This window comes from Typopeltis vanoorti, chromosome 24 (genome assembly GCF_054136105.1).
Source record: "Typopeltis vanoorti isolate ZY-2024b chromosome 24, IOZ_Tvanoo_1.0, whole genome shotgun sequence".
In the NCBI taxonomy this organism is placed as follows: domain Eukaryota; kingdom Metazoa; phylum Arthropoda; class Arachnida; order Uropygi; family Thelyphonidae; genus Typopeltis; species Typopeltis vanoorti.
Genome location: NC_143572.1, coordinates 38,051,817 through 38,069,634, shown reverse-complemented (window position 1 = coordinate 38,069,634; position 17,818 = coordinate 38,051,817). Strand labels below are relative to the sequence as shown.

At 37.5% G+C, this 17,818-nt stretch overlaps 1 protein-coding gene across 1 annotated transcript in view; it reads left to right on the top strand.

Moving 5' to 3' along the window:
• Nucleotides 1-17,818, top strand: part of kl-2 (dynein heavy chain 2, axonemal kl-2) — a 1,497,432-nt gene that overhangs the window by 788,789 nt on the left and 690,825 nt on the right. The window contains exon 33 of the mRNA XM_090414156.1: nt 3,516-3,657. Within this exon, the coding sequence (XP_090270282.1) occupies nt 3,516-3,657 (142 nt within the window). The remainder of the gene's footprint in view (nt 1-3,515; nt 3,658-17,818) is intronic.

Genomic DNA, 17,818 nt, shown 5'->3' with positions numbered 1-17,818 from the left:
TAGAGTTCTAGAGCTTTATGCGTAATAGTAAGGACCCCTCACATTTCATCTTTGACTCTACAGAGATCTGATGATAACAGTGATGAGTGAAATGCAGTTATTTATTGTTTGTCTGTTGTCTCTTAGCCAACTAAATTATAGTCAAATTATTTTATCTTCCAAATGTGTTTATATACTCTGGATTTGGTTGTTAGATTAAAAATATAGTTAATTTCTTATTATATCACAAATTAAATCATTAAACTTATGTCTTGCCTATACTTTATATATATAGGAATACCTTGTATAGCACTGTTAATTGGTTCCAAGAAGCATCCGCGCAATGCAAAACCGCGTTGTTCGAGGTCTATTTATAAAGGTTTTCGATTTAATTTGCTTACTACAAAAATTTAGGATAATAAGAATATTTAAAAATGAAAAAAAAATTGTTATTTTTATTAACTAAATAACAAATAAAATCCTTTTAAACTGATATAAAAGTTGTAGAAAACAAAACAAATATTGCTTCACTTTTAGCATACAGTAATTTACTTTTTATTAAAGTAGTCTTTTAGTGTTCGTTGAACCATCCTTGTCTCTTCAAGTACTAGATCTCTGTAGCATTTGATGGCATTATCAAGACTTTGTCTTACTTTGATGCTTCTTTCCAAATTCGGGTTGGCATTTATGAGAAAGTCGGAAGCTTTGTCGATTTTTCGTACAAAAGTTGAAAGGTCAGCAAAGGAAAATTCTTCAACCATGACATCAGTGGGCATAATGTCATGGTTCATCTTCGTCTTCTTCTGCTTCATAGGCTCGTTGTTGTTCCAACTCCAAAAGGGTTTCATCATCCAGATCATTTGAATGAGAATCAATACATTCGTTCACGTTGTTACAATCTAAACTTGTAAAACCAAGATCTTTGCCCATCTGCACAATTTCTGTTGAGATTTCCTCTTTCTGTGTTGCAGAGGTAACAAAGTCCTTTGAACAATGTGGCAAGATATTATGCCATACAGCTCTCATGTTGCTTTGAGTCACCTCTTGCCAAGATTCATAAATATTTTCAATGGCATCTTTTATGTTAAATTTCTTCCAAATTCACTAAAGTCCAAGAATCTTCTTCTGCTGCAGCTTTAATAGCTTGAGCAAAAGTTCGTCTTAAATAGTTAGCCTTGATCCATTCGGCTGTAGAATTGATGTTGTGTTTGGAGGGGAAAAAATGAATCTTGACATTTTCATCTAAGTCAGTCAATAGAGTTGGATGGCCTGGCGCATTGTCTAATAAAAGCAAAATTTTGAAAGGAATATCATTCTTTTTACAATAGCTTTTAACTTCAGGGCAAAAACAAGTTTTAAACCAGTCTTCTAAAAAAATTGAACAAGTCTCCCACGGTTTTTTATTCGAACGCTAATGAACAGGTAAATTGTTTTTTGTAAAGCCCTCAAGAGCTCTTTGGTTTTCTGCAGTGTACACTAACCGTGGCTTCAATTTTAAATCACCTGATGCAGTACCTCCTAGTAAAAGTGTCAGTCGGTCTTTTGACACTTTATACCCAGCTTGTGTTTTTTCCTTCTCTGCTAGAAATGTGTGCTATGGCATTCTTTTCCAGAACAAGCCAGTCTCGTCAGCATTAAAAATTTGATCATCTGTGTGGCCTTCCTTCTCAATAAGCTCCTTCAATTCATTGAGAAATAATTATGCAGTTTTAGTGTCAGCACTTGCACTTTCACCTTGGATTCTTACGTTATGGAGTCCCATACGCTTTTTGAAATTGTAGAACCACCCGCAACTTGCTATAATAGTTTCACTGGTTGTACCTCCTTCCTTTTCACTTTCATTTTCTTTTATTTTGTCATATAGACTTGTTGCTTTTGCCTGGATTATCATTTGACTCAAAGGAATCTTTTTCTGATTACAATCTTCAATCCAGATCATTAGAAGGTATTCCATATTTTCCATTGTAGAAGATCGATTTCTTGTGATCACTTTTGACATATAAGAAGTGGTGCTCATTCCATGTTGTTTAATCTTTTCTTTGCTCTGAATAATTGTTCGTACAGATGACTCATTCATTGAATTCTCACGTGCTATTTTAGCAAGCGAAGCACCATTCTCACGACATTTTATTATTTCCAGTTTCTTCTCTAATGTCAACCACTTGCGTTTTTTTGTTAGTTACTCCAACAGTGTCTTCTTTGTTTTGTCTCTTTTCACTCATACTTAAATAATAAAAAAATATTAAATACTAATATTAACGTAAATAATGAAATGCCACAGAGAAAGAACGTGTCTATGTGAGAGCCAATCGAATAACTACTGCATAAACGTGGCTCTCGAATGTCACTTGCAGCCGGGAGTCGCCGGTCAGTGCTGACAATGTTAGTGTAATAACGATAAGTGTAATAATAAAAACTGCGTTAGCCCAAAGCCCACGTTGTTCAAAACCGTGTTATACAAGGTATTCCTGTATATGTATGTGTGTGTGTGTGTGTGTGTGTGTGTGTGTGTGTGTGTGTGTGTGTGTGTGTGTGTGTGTGTGTGTGGTAAGTTTTTTACCTTGGGTATATGCTATGTTTAAGATACCAAGCAATTTTCTAAACTAGGTTTTAATCCTTTTTCCCAAGTAACCAAACATACAAGTTAAGTCAAATTTTCGCCTGCACATAGTGCAAGTCTGAGGCAACTCGTGGTAAAGGTGCAGTAAGCTGCGATCGTTTTCCTTAGTATTTTCCTCTAATGCAAAACACATCCCCTTTCGGAGATGTATGATGCTATGCATTAAAGGCAAGGCTCACTACCCAGACCGGTTTCGACCTTTATTGAGGTCTCGTCAGTGGGAGTAGACCTAAAAATGCCAAGGTTGAAGTAATACAGAGCTTATAAATTTTACCTAAACCAGTTGCCACAAGGTGCGTTGACCTTATTAAATAAAAATCTCAGAATGAGAGTAAGATTAGTAAGTTTTTTACGTTGGGTATATACTACGTGCAGGCACAAACTTGACTTACTTGTCTGTTTGCTTACTTGGGAAAAAGGATTAAAACCAAGCTTATAAAATTGTTTGGTATCTTAAACATAGTATATACCCAAGGTAAAAAACTTACTACACCTTACTTTCATCCTTAGATTCTTATTTAATAAGGTCAAAGCACTTTGTGGCAACTGATTTAGATAAAATTTATAAGCTCTGTATTACTTCAACCTTAGCATTTTTAGGTCTGGCTCCCACTGATGAGACCTCAATAAAGGTCGAAACCGGTCTGGGTAGTGACTCTTGCCTTTAATGCATGGCACCATACATCTCTGCAAGGGATTGTGCTTTGCATTAGGGGAAAATACTAAGGAAAGTGATCGGAGCTTACTCCTTTACCACGAGTTGCCTCAGACTTGCACTACATGCAGGCACAAACTTGACTTACTTGTCTGTTTGCTTACTTGGGAAAAAAGGATTAAAACCTAGCTTATAAAATTGCTTGGTATCTTAAACATATATATATATATATATATTGTTTGTTTGTTTGTTTTAAAACAGGCTTTAGAATCTCTTAACAAGAAAGATATAGGTGAAATTAAAAGCTATCCAAAACCTCCTGCTCTTGTGGAAAAAATAATGGAAGCAGTTATGATTCTTAGGAATTCAGAGCCAACTTGGACAGAGGCTAAACGTCAACTTGGTTAATATATAAATAAATATAAATAACTGTCTGCGTGTGTGTGTGTGTGTGTTTAATTTTTTTTTCAATTATATATAAAAATATTTTGTGTTAGACAGAATTATTTGTTAATAATTAAGGGGATACAAATCCCGTGTTGTTTAACTGCCAGTAAGCAAAACTCTAAGATCGAGAACTACGAATCTATGAGTTTCATATATGTATACCGAAAAACTATCGGTGAATCCAAGTGTAAATGACCACTTGATAGTACAACACCAAGGCAACTCGAAGCAAAGGTGGAGCAAGATCCCTCACTATCCTTGATATTTTCTCATAATGTAAAAACACAGCCCCTAGCGGATGTAATACTGTAATTACATTATGAGGAGAGGTCACTACCCAGACCGGTTTCAACCTTTTTTGAGGTCTCATCAGTGAGTAGGTAGACCTGGAAGATAACAAGGTTTAAGTGAAAAGAACTTACATACCTTTACTATACGAATGCCATAAAGGTGTGTTTGTATATTATAACATAAATTGAAAGCCAAACGGCTATTTTTCTGGCATCCTTAATAATAATTAAGGGGATACAAATCCCTTGTTGTTTAACTGCCAGTAAGCAAAACTCTAAGATTGAGAACTACGAATCTATGAGTTTCATATATACCGAAAAACTATCGGCGAATCCAAGTGTTGTACTACCAAGTGGTCATTTACACTTGGATTCGCTGATAGTTTTTCGGTATATATGAAACTCAAAGATTCGTAGTTCTCGATCTTAGAGTTTTGCTTACTGGCAGTTAAACAACAAGGGATTTATATCCCCTTAATTATTATTAAGGATGCCAGAAAAATAGCCGTTTGGCTTTCAATTTATGTTATAATATACAAACACATCTTTATGGCATTTGTATAGTAAAGGTATGTAAGTTCTTTTCACTTAAACCTTGTTATCTTCCAGGTCTACCTACCAACTGATGAGACCGCAAAAAGGGTTGAAACTGGTCTAGGTAGTGACCTCTCCTCATAATGTAATTACAGTATTACATCCGCTAGGGGCTGTGTTTTTACTTTATGAGAAAATATCAAGGATAGTGAGGGATCTTGCTCCACCTTTGCTTTCAGTTGCCTTGGTGTTGTACTACCAAGTGGTCATTTACACTTGGATTCGCCGATAGTTTTTCGGTATATATATATATATATATATATATATATATATATATATATATATATATATATATTATATATATATATATATATGAAACTCATAGATTCGTAGTTCTCGATCTTAGAGTTTTGCTTACTGGCAGTTAAATGACAAGGAATTTGTATCCCCTTAATTATTATTAAGGATGCCAGAAATAGCCGTTTGGCTTTCAATTTATGTTAGAATTATTTGTTATTGCTGTTTTATTTCTCTTTATATTTTTGTTTTAAGACAGATGGTCGGATGCATGCATCTTAAATAATTATTTATTATATTACACCATGATATGATACTACCATTGCTAGACTGCATTTCACAGGATACTACAGAGAACTCTATTATGTAAACTGGAGCAAGTGTGGAAGGACATGAAACAGGTGACATGAATAATAGAATGACTGATAGACATCAAAAGTAATATATGGCAGAGTAGAATCCAAGAAAAGGCACGTGACCAGTGGTGCATCACAGTGCCTCTTTGGGGCATTATTATTTAAGTTGTATGTTGATATGAGGAATGATTTCAGGATGTAATATTTAAGTGTTTGTAGATGATTCAAAACTGGGGAGGAAAAATCTAATAAGAATAATGTAAAGATTCTGCATGATTAATTAAATAGACAAAGGATAATGACTGTAATTTTAATGTAGCAAAGTCTAAAGTTATGTACTTTGAGATGAAAAGATTACAAGCTATGTATTAAATTGATGAACTAGACTGCAAGAAATGAATAATACTAGGGATTTGGGAATGATGTAGATAATGAACTGAAGTTTAGAGGATATATTGCAAAAGTGGGCAAAACAGCTCAAAGGATTACTTAAATGTTGAAATACTCAGTGACATGTAGAAACAGTGAGATTATTATTCAACTACAAGGCTTTGATATGGCCACATCTTAACAGTTGTGCACAGTTCTGGCTGCCTGGGTTTCTTGCAGATGAGAAAATGGTGGAGCGGATCCAGATGTGAGTGACTGAAATGGTCTGTAGAGTGCTCCTTATGAAGCTAGACTTTTCTGTAGATACTGAAGAAAATTTTCAATATGTGTCAGTCAGAAACAAACATAGGATCATCCCTGGAAGCTGTGAAAGAGTACATTTAACAAGGGTATGAGGACTAAATTTATTGCTGGGTGTTGAATAAGTGGAACAAGGTTGTCAGAGTTGGTTGTAAACACTCTGTTAGTGAAAGAATTGACATAAAAATATGATAGGTATTGTAGAAATAATGGTTAGTGTAGGTCTCTCACAATGGAAGGCCACACTAATCTGTGGACTCCATAGTGCCTCCTATGTAATACTAATACTACTAATAATAAAAATTATATTTTTTTAAAGTAAATCTCACTCATGAAAGGCTGTAAGCCTTTACATTAGTACCATGGGAGGGAGGGAGGGAGGGAGGGAGAGATAAGAGTCAGATAATTCAGAAGCCCCCCTCTTCTCGTGAGACCAAACAAACAAACATGGTCTTTGAAGTGGCTAGAAAAGTTCTCATGGTACTCTTTCAAGCCACTTCAGATCTCAAAATAAGCGGGTTGATGGTCTCACATTGGAAAAAAATGAAAGTCATCAGCAATAAATTGTGGATAGCAATTGTGGGAAATTTTAATCAAAGCTGGTGATGCAATTATTGCATGTATTTGTATTAGAAAATTGGAGACAATAATTCAGTCAGTACTTACAGGATATAAAGCACAGACACCACAAAGATCATCAGACTCATCATTCTTGTAATGGCACTGCCTGCCATTACAAGAATGATAAGTGTACTGCCTGCTATTTCAGTACACTTATTATTCTTATAATGGCAGGCAGTATGAGTATAAAAGCAGCTTTGTGTGTTGCACATGAGAGGAGGAATTAACAATAATTTGAAATCTGAACTGCTTCAAGTAAGCTCGGAAGAATATCTTGTGAGGAAGATATCAAGAATATTTATAGATTGGCTAAGATTGCTTGGTATTCTAGTATGAACAATTTCTTTGAGATCACTGATTATAGAAAATTTCTCACTATCTCTACTTGCTAAATCTTGCTGAATTTTAGTTGGTTGGTGTAAATAGGGCAACAGAGCCAACATGTCTCCAAAATTGTGTGTGTGTGTGTGTGTGTGTGCGCGTGCGCGTGCGAGTGAGTGAGTGGCTGGGTGGGTGGTTTGTTTTGCACCTTTTTTGTGGAGAAGAGGATGCAGAAAACCATACCACCTTCACATGTAACAGCTAATTCATCTTCGAAAGTTTTTTCACTTGGTTAAACTATAAATTAAAGATACCAAGAAATTATATTTTTGATTTCATCCTTTATCCAAGTGTAAGCAAACAAAGTTTGCTTGTGAATTCACTTCATGACTGGTCTATTTGTATATGGAGTCTAATGACTTCACATCAGTTGCCTTGGTATTCCATAATGCAATACACATATTCTTACAGAAAGGTATAATAATGCTATGCATTATAGAAAGGACCATTGCCCAGACTGTTTTCACTATATAAGTGAAGAGAAGTCTCCAAAAACTCAGGCGATTGCCCAGATTACTCTAAACTCAGCAAGTGTGACCGACCCAAAGGATGACTTCACTCAGCAGTGCTTCCACTCAGTGACAGGCCCTCCCTGCCATGGAGAGGAACCCTCAGCAATGGCTCTGTTCAATGGCAAGTTCACCCCACCACTGAGAAGAGCTGTAAGCTCAGCAGTGGCTCCCACTCAGAAACAGGCAAAAAAACCTGCCCCCGTGCAGACCTAATCATATCTCACTGCAGCAATGATTATTATTATTATTATATCTCCCTTGATGAGTCTAAGGACTCATCAAGGGAGACCCTAAACATCATGTCCATCACAACTATTTGACATTCACACAGTATCTTTCATACTTTACCTCAGGCAGCTTAAACCACTCATTCACCACTCTAAAAGTAAAAAAACCAGCTCTAACACCCTTACTAACCACACTCTTGCCCAGCTTCCATGGATGTCCCCTAGTCCTCCGACCACCAGTCCTGTTCTGAAAAATATCCTCTCAATTAATCCTATAGAAGCCCTTCAGCAATTTGAATGTCTCAATCATATCTCCCCTTTTACACCTATCAACCAATTTCTGCAACTCACAAATCTTGAACCTGTTTTCATAATGTTCATTCCATAGACCTGCTATCATCTTGGTCACTCGCCTCTGAATCCTCTCAACCTCCTCCTCCCCTTCAAGAAGAAACCTAGGTGACCAGATCTGGGCACAGTAATCTAGATGGGGTCTTATCAATGCTCGATACAGAGGAACAATAACTGGCTTATCTCTGCTCATCAAAGTATTCTTCAGCATTCAAGTGATTTGATGAGCTGATTTATCCACTTTTGCAATGTGCCCCCCCCCCCCCAAACTTCAATTCCCTATCCACAAACACTCCCAAGTCTCTAGACTCATCAATCTCCTGCAGTACATTTCCACCTATGTGATATACTACTCCTGGACTGCTAATCTTCTCACCCCAAAATGCATAACATTACATTTTGCCACATTAAATTGACATCCATTCTCCTTAGCCTAGATCTATCCAAATCATCCTGCAAAATTTTAACATCTTCTGCATTCACTATTGCCCTACCCAACTTAGTATCATCACCGAACAAATGAACCGTTCCTCTCAGATCCTTCCCTATATCATTAATGAACAAATTAAACAGCAGCAGTCCAAGAACATAACCCTGTGGCATGCCACTAGTCACAGGAAGTCTTTTGGATTCTAATCTTGAGTAAACTATTCTCTGGTATCTCTCCATCAACTGCCATCCTATCCATCTCTCCAACCCTATATCCATTTCCATATGTTGCAGTTTACGGATTAGACTTCCATGTGTTATCCAGTCATAGGCCTTAGCCAATTCCAGCAGTATCACTGTAAACCCATTACCCTTATCCAGTTCAGCCATCACTGTGTTATAAAACCTGAGCAAGTTACTGAGGCATGATCTACCCTTCACAAAACCATGCTGTCCCCCATACAGTATCCCATTTTCATCAATCCATTCCTGTATTTTTTCCTTGACTACTTTCTCCAAGACCATAACGACTCCTGGTATGCTGATTGGTCGGTAATTTGCAACAGTAAATTTTGATCCTCCTGTATGCAGTGGAACTATTTTCCGCTCTTTCCGCCCCCCTCGAGACTAAACCAGACCCGAGACTCAGATCAAACAATATAGTCAACGGCACTGACAATTCTTTAGCCGCTTCACGTAAGACCAGTGCTTATATACCATCCAATCCCCCAGTGTATTCACATTAAGGTTTTGTAATAGACTATTCACCTCCACTTCATTCACCACAATTCCCATATGAACTGATGGTTCCTTAATTCCTTCAATGTCACCATCTGGATGATATACTCTTGCAAAGTGCTCACTCAGTAATTCCACTATATCGACTGATTCAGTGACTTCCCTACCATCACCGTTCCTTAAAATCATTCTGCCGTGTACAGTTTTTCTTTTACTAGCAGCATATTGAAAGAACTGTTTGGGATTCTCTTTAGCTTGCATTTCTAATTTCCTTTCATAATCCGTTTTTTCTTTTCTCACCACACTTGTTACCCTTCTGGCCTGTACTTTATACCATTCATGTGCATGCAGATCACCTTTCTCCTTAAATTCCTTCCACAGTTGTTTCTTTTTTTGCAACATAAGTTTAATAGTGTTATTCATCCATTTAACACCTACTTAATTTACTATTCGGACTCTAGGTATGCCATAATCTCCTGCAAAAGCTCCTTGACCACATCCCATGCCCTATCAACATCCAGCCCTTGCAGTTTTACATGCCTGGGCACTAAACTAAGCAATCTCCTAAGCTTGTCATACTTGCCAGCACAGTAATTCCACATGTACCCTGTCTTAATCAAAAATTTCACACACTTAGCCACCTCCCAGTCAAGACCCTATGATCACTCTCACCAATAGGTGGCAACATGGTCATATTCATTACAGTCAAATTCTCAGATGCTGTTACTAGGTCAAGCACTCTCGCACCCCTAGTATTTTCCATTACATGCTGTCTGGGATAGTTATCCCTCAGTAATTGGATGAAATCCAGTTCCTTCCTCACATGTGTCCTCTCCTCCTCCCAATCAATGTTACCATAGTTGAAATCCCTCATAATAATTACCCTCCTTCCACTCTTTTCATCAATTTGCCTATACATACTATCTCCACCATCTATTCCATCACGTGGTCTTTAGCAGCACCCAACTGTACATTTTGTTCCATTCGTCTCAATCTCACACCAAATAGCCTCAAATGAGCTCTTTTCACTATCCTGCAGTTCCACTTCTATTCTTCTTGGCTGTAGCTCATCAGCTATCATCAATAACACTCCTCCCCCATTTTATTCTCTCTGTCCCTCCTGAACACACTATACCCTACTCATTCTATCCCACTAACTATATCATCTTCTGTTAGCCATGTTTCACTAATGCCAATAACCATAGTGCAAAATAGGTTCAGCATGATTAAGAATAGTGCAGAATAAGTTCAACAGGATTCAGAATAGTTGGTAAAATTAGAATAGTGATAGAGACAAATTAATTTGATAGAATAAAACAGAAATCAGTGAAGATAAAAAAACGAGAAGATTCTGTGTGGCATTTATGTCAGAAGCATATTCATAAATGCCACCCTCTGAGGTGAAAAATTCAAAGTGTATAACTGCGAAAAGTAAGATGAATCATGACTGCAGAACCTGAAAGATGAATTTTGTTTAGAAAATGTGTATTCTGGCAGACTAGGGATGAAAATTATTATTATTATTATTATTCAGTCCTCCATTGAGTCAAAAGATTCATCGTGGGAGGTCCTTCCTAAGAACATAAAGTCTGTCAAGACTCATTGAGGGGAGGTCCCCCCCTAAGAAACACAAAGTCTATCATACCACTCATTAAACTCTTTGACTGTTCTCGCACTCACCACTCCATCAGGCATAACATTCCACGGCTCAACCACCCATCATGCAAAGAAACCACTCGTCACCCTCTTGCTCACAGTTTCCTTTCGTAACTTCCAGGGATGGCCTCTTGTCATCACTCCTTCCTGCTGTTCAACCAAGCAAAAGAACTCCCCAGTGTCAACCCTGTAACCACCTCTCAACATTTTAAAAGTCTCAATCATATCACCTCTCCTTCTTCTATCCACCAAACTCTGCAGTCCACATTCCCTCAGCCGATCCTGATAACTATCCTCTTACAGTCCTGAAATTGTCATCCGTCTTTGTATCCTTTCCACAATTAATTTATCCCCTTCAAATCCTGGGGACCAAATCTGAGAACAATAGTCCAAGTATGGTCTGATCAGAGACTTATACAATGGAATGATAACCCTCTTATCTCTGCAGGCCAGCGTCCTTCTCATAATTGCAGCAATCCTCTGTGTTACCTTCACCACCTTTGCAATATGTCCCCTAAACTTCAGGTTTCTATCAATCATCAACCCCAGATCTCTTGTCTTCCCAACTTCCTCCAGTATAACTCATCTCATCGAGTATGCAGCATCCCATCAATGTTTCCCAAACCTCAAGACCTTACATTTTGCTGCATTAAACTGACTCCCCTATTCATTTGCCTATCTATCTAGCTTATTCAAATCCTCTTTGCAGGGCTACCACATCTGCACTATTACTAATAATCCTTCCCAGCTTTGCATCCTCCGCAAACAACTGAATATCCCCTATCAGACAGCCAATCCTGAATCCAGTTGACCAATCTGACATCCAGACCCCATGTGCTGCAACTTGAATATCAGCTTATCATGTGGCATCCGGTCAAATGCCTTAGCTAAGTCTAAGAAAATTGCAATATATGACTTTCCCTCATCTAATGTTCTTGTAACTTTATTATAAAAGGCTAGCATATTGCTAAAACAAGAGCGTCGTTTCACAAATCCATGTTGACTCTCACAGATAACATTACCCTCAGCTGCCCAATGCTGTATATGGTCCCTCACTACTTTCTCCAAGATCTTAACAACTACTGATGACACACAGACTGGCCTATAATTAGACACTTCCAGTGTCTGTTACCACCCTTATTCAATTGCACTATTTTACCTTCCTTCCATTCCCTGGAACCTTTGCCGAAGCCAGACTTTCATCGAAAAGCCATGTTAAAGGCACTGTCAGTTCCCTAGCACATTCTCTCAAAACTCACGGTGAAATACCATCCAGTCCCAAAGCTTTGCTGACATCCAGAGTACTCAGTATCTGAACACACTTTCCTCCTGCACCTCTAAACCTCGAACCAGCCCTATGCCTCTAGCATTAAAACTGACTCCTCTAGGATGAAATACTGCAAAAGTGTTCATTGAACAATTCCACTATGTCCTCTGCATCAGTCACTCTATTCCCATTTTTATCCCACAATATCATTCTTCCACAGTCATTTCTCCTCCTACTGGTCACATAGCTAAAAAATTCCCTAGGATTTTCTTTGGATCTTAGGGCCAATCTCCTTTCATATTCTAGTTTCGCTTTCTTTACCACACTAGTCACTCCATTTAATTTACACCATTTTGGTTCATACTAAGTTTAAGTAATGGATATGGAAAGTTTTGTGAGATTTGGCTTTTTCTGAAAGAAGTTGGAGCTTTCTTAAAATGCTATGAGAACTTTCATTTCAATATAGTTTTGAAGCCAGTGCTTTGTTTGGTGTAGAAAATAATGTGATCTTTTGTTCTTATAAGATTTTAATAATCTTTAAATTTCATAGAGGAATAAGAGAGGAATCTTTATATGGGCTTTTTCAATTGAAAGTAGGTTAGCCAATCTCATATGGAGGTAGCAGTGTTTTTTCTCCTGAAAACTCAGATTTTTTCATCCTGCATATATGCCAATCAGCCATGAGAGAACATACCATTTATACAATGTCTACTGGTGGTGGTGATAGTGGTGGACAGTAGATTGTGCTATGTGTTGATGGCAATGCTGCTGCTGCTGTGTAGTTGGAAGATTAAGCAAGGGAGAAGTGAGTTGTTGTGAAGTAGTGCACCTGTCCTTGGACTCCTTGAACGTGTAAAAAAATAGTAACAATAATAATAATAAAGTATTTTTCAGTTAATGATCATTATTACATGTATTTAGGCTTTTATTATTTTTTAACAAGTTTTTGTAGTCTAATAGAGTCTTCTTCTGTGCAGATGGCTGAAGTTTGTGGTCCTTTACAACAGAGCTTAATTCTTAATTGCTAGCCTAGTTGCCCAAGTGGATAGCATACCTACTTTCTAGTCATGGGCAATAGATATTCCACTTCCACACTCATTCTAAACTTAATAATATAGTTACCTTTTCCAGTGACTGTAAGTTTAACACTTTGGTTTGTATAGTCAGCCTCAACTACACTATGCTAGCATATAATATTATAATATTATACACAAAACTTTCTATATTAGTAGAATGGACATATTTCATTCTGCACGGAGGTAGTCTAATGCTCTGCTATATCAATGTGTGTGTGTGTGTGTGTGTGTGTGTACACACATACACACACACACACACATATATATATACATACATTGATATATGTATATATATACATATATATACATTGATATATGTGTGTGTGTGTGTGCAATCTTTACCATTCCTTTGCAGGTAGTGCATTTTTTATTCGAGAGTTGGTGAATTATAAGAAGGAAAATATGAATGACAGCATGTTAACCAAAGTCAGAAAATATGTTACTCAATCTGATTTTGTTCCAGAGATTATAGGAAAAGTATCTATAGCAGCCAAATCACTTTGTATGTGGGTGCGTGCAATGCACACATTTGGATTGGTATACAGGTTTGTATGTTTGTTTGTTTTTTTGAAATATTAACTTTTGAATTGAGATAGACTAATCACTTTTACTAAGCAAGGCCTTTTAAAAAGTCATACCTTGAGAAAGGATGAAACTTATTGATAAAGGAAAGTAAAGTGGTGGATGTCAGTAAAGCTGTGAGACCGGATGGTATTTCACCATGAGTTTTGAGAGAATGTGCTAGGGAACTTACAGTGCTTTGACCTGGCTTTTCAATGAAAGTCTGGCTGTGGGAAAAGTGGAAGGAATGTAAGATAGTGCCATTGCATAAGGGTGGTGGCAGACTGTAAGTGTCTAATTATAGGCCAGTTTGTGTGTCATCAGTAGTTAGTAAGATCTTCGAGAAGGTAGTGAGGGACCGTATACAGCATTGAGCAGATGAGGGTAATGTTATCTGTGAGAATTCAACATGGATTTGTGATGGGGCACTCTTGTTTTAGCAATATGCTAGCCTTTTATAATAAAGTTACAAGAGCAGTAGAAGAGGGAAAGGCATATATACTGCCATTTTCCTAGACTTAGCAAAGGCATTTGACCGGATGCCACATGATAAGCTGATATTCAAGTTGCAGCACATGGGTCTGGATGTCAGATTGGTCAACTTTATTCAGGATTGGCTGTCCGATAGATATCAGAGATTTGTGTATGGTGGAGCAATATCAAAAAGGCAGAAGGTTATAAGTGGAGTTCCACAGGGCTCAGTACTAGAACCTATATTGTTTAACCTTTATATCAATGACATTGTCTGTGGATTGCAAGGGGATATTCAGTTGTTTGCAGATGATGCAAAGCTGGGAAGGGTTATTAGTAATAGTGCAGATGTAGTAGCCCTGCAAGAGGATTTGAATAAGCTAGATAGATGGGTAAATGAATGATGGTATCAGTTTAATGCAGCAAAATGTAAGGTCTTGAGGTTTAGGACATATCGATGGGATGCTGCATACTCTATGGGAGGAGTTAAACTGGAGGAAGTAGGGGAGACAAGAGATCTGAGGTTGATGATTGATAGAAACCTGAAATTTAGGGGACATATTGCAAAGATAGTGAAGGTAACACAGAGGTTTGCTGCAATAACGAAAAGGACACTGCCCTGAAGAGATAAAAGGGTTATCATTTTTTGTATAAGACTCTGATCAGACCACACTTAGACTATTGTTCTCAGATCTGGTCTCGAGGATTTGAAGTGGATAAATTAACTGTGGAAAGGGTACAAAGATGGTGTCAGAATTGTACAATGTTAGTTATGAGGATCGGCTGGGGGAGTGTGGACTGCAGAGTCTGGTGAATAAAAGAGAGGTGATATGATTGAGACTTTTAAAATGTTGAGAGGTGGTTACAGGGTTGACACTGGGGAGTTCTTTTGCTTGGTTGAAACAGTGGGAAGGAGTCATGACAAGGAGGGGCAATCCCTGGAGGTTACGAAAGGAAACTGTGAGAAAGAGGGTGAGGAGTGGTTTCTTTGCATGGAGGGTGGTTGGGCCGTGGTATGCGTTGCCTGATAGAGTGGTGAGAGCGAGAACAGTCAATACATTTGGGGAGTGGTATGATAGACTTTGTGTTTCCTAGGAGGGACTTCCTCGATGAGTCTTGATAGACTTGTGTTTCTTAGAAAGGACCTCCCATGATGAGTCTTTTGGCTTCATGGAAGCCTGAATAATAATAATTATAATAATAATAATAAAAATAATAAAAAGTTCCTTTATCAATTGTACATCATTGTGATTTGACTGTGTGAAATGTTATAATACTGGATGCAATTACACTACACTCATCTTCCAGTACTCATACTTATTTCTTATTTTTGTCATCGCCATCTTTCATTTCTACTATTAGTCATTCCATCTTCTTTTGTGCCTGGCTATTCTCATTCATATACAGTTTCAATTCTCTTTCACGCTACCACCACTAATACTACTTCCACTGATTTATTCACATTACGTTCCATCTTCTTCCATATGATTCTTACTTCCATTTAGTCTGCATGATAAAAAACTTTCATTTTAACTTATGCTTGCATAATAAACTGTCACCAGTTCCCTTTCATCCTATTTGCTGAAATACTGTATACAGTACAAAGATACCCAACTGGCTTTATATCTTTAATCATATCAATGTGCATAATCCATGATATTTCTATGCAATACTGATGCCATTGCAATTATAATATGCACTTTGCATCCATGGCAACCTTGAATCTATACATGTTTATTACTAATATTTTTCTTCAGGACATTGAGCAAAAAAACTCATTGAGGAAAACCCATCCCAGACAATGTGCTGGCTGTCATACACTCCTTAAATGCCTTTACCATTTTTGTGCTGATTACTCTATCAGGCAATGCATTCCATAATTCAACCACTCTCTATGCAAAAAAAAAGCCACTTCTCACCATCTCATTCACCACTTCTGTTTGCAACTCCAAAGATTTGGCCTCTTGTCCTTCCCCTTTTGTACCATAGAAAAGATCTCCCTAGTGTCTGCCTTGTAACTACTTCTCAACAGTTTATCCGTCTCAACCATATTACCTCTTTGTCTTCTATCCATCAAATTCTGAAGTCTGCATGCCCTCAGTCTATCCTCACAACTAATATTATAAAGTCATGATATCGTTTTTGTTATCTGCCTCTGTACCACTTCCAAGGTTAATTAATTCCCTTCAAATCCTGGTGACTAGAAATGAGAATAATATCCACATTTGCTCTGATCAGGGCTTTATACAATAGAATAATCACTCTTTGGCCTCTGCTAGTCAGTGTCTTTCTCAGTATTGCAGCAGTCCTCTGAGTTGCCTTCACCACCCTCACAATATGTCCTCTAAACTTCAAATTTGTATCAGTTATAATCCCAAGATCCCTTGCCTCCTCCACTTCCTCTAGTATGCAGCCTCCAATCAATGTATCCCAAGCTTCAAGACTTTGCATTTAGTTGAATTAAACTGATACTCCATCATTCCCCCACCTCTCCAGTTTATTCAAATTCCTGAAGTGCACATAATATCGGCATGATCACTAATAATCCTTTCTAGCTTCACATCATTTGCAAACAGCTGAATATCTTTGTGCAATCCACTGACAATGTCATTGATATAAAGATTGAACAGTAGAGCCCCTAATACTTAGACTTGTGGAATCCCCACTTGTGATATTCTGCTTTCTCAGGTACTCTCAGCAACAACAAAAAATCTCTACAACAACCAATTTCCAAACCTTCACTAATCTGATCTCCAAATCCATATGTTGCAAACTGAATATCAACAAAGAGGAGTTGGATGGAAAGAAGAAATCTGCTACTTTGGCACTTATCAAAAGATATTTAACAACTGGAATATCTGAATTGTTTTCTAAATGGTGAAAAGCCTAAATAGCGAAGGTGAAAAAAAAATGATGAATCTTTGAAGAGATTAAATGTGTATTCAGAAGAAAGATTTATGGAGCCAGCACTAGATGGATGATAATAATCAGTAATATGAGGAGTACAAAGAGAGCAGGCTAGGAAGATTGTAAAGACAGCAAACAGGAAATATACTGGGAATTAAATAAACTTGATGTTAATGAAGCAGTAGAAATGCTCTTGGGAGCATTCCTACTACTTCATTAACATAAGGTTTACTCATCTTTAACTCTTCAAACTCTTTTAAGACTCATCTTTAACATGAGCTTTAAAACAGGGCAAGTTCCAAAGGAGTGGAAAGAGGGTAAAATTGTTCCACTTCACATAGGGAGAGATAAGACTGATGCTACAAATTATAGGACAGTCTGTGTGTGCGTTTGATGGGGTTGGGGATTGTGGTTAAGGCATTAGAAAGATTGGAGTTGCAGTATTCTTTATGATGATCTGTGGATTTGTTATTTGGAATTCATGTTTTAGCAATCTACTTATGTATTACAGCAAGGTGACAAATTCACTGGATAAGGATGATGTATGTACAGTAGTATACCTGGATTTTTCAAAGGCTTTTGATTGACTGCCACATTACAAGCCGATAACTAAATTGAAATGGGATTGTATAAGAGAGTAGTAAGTTGGATAATGGATTAGCTGTCATATAGGTATCAGTGGGTTGTGTATGGGGAAGAGTGGTATCCCAAAAGAGGAAGGTCACTAGTTGCATGCTGCTGGTGCCTGTCGTA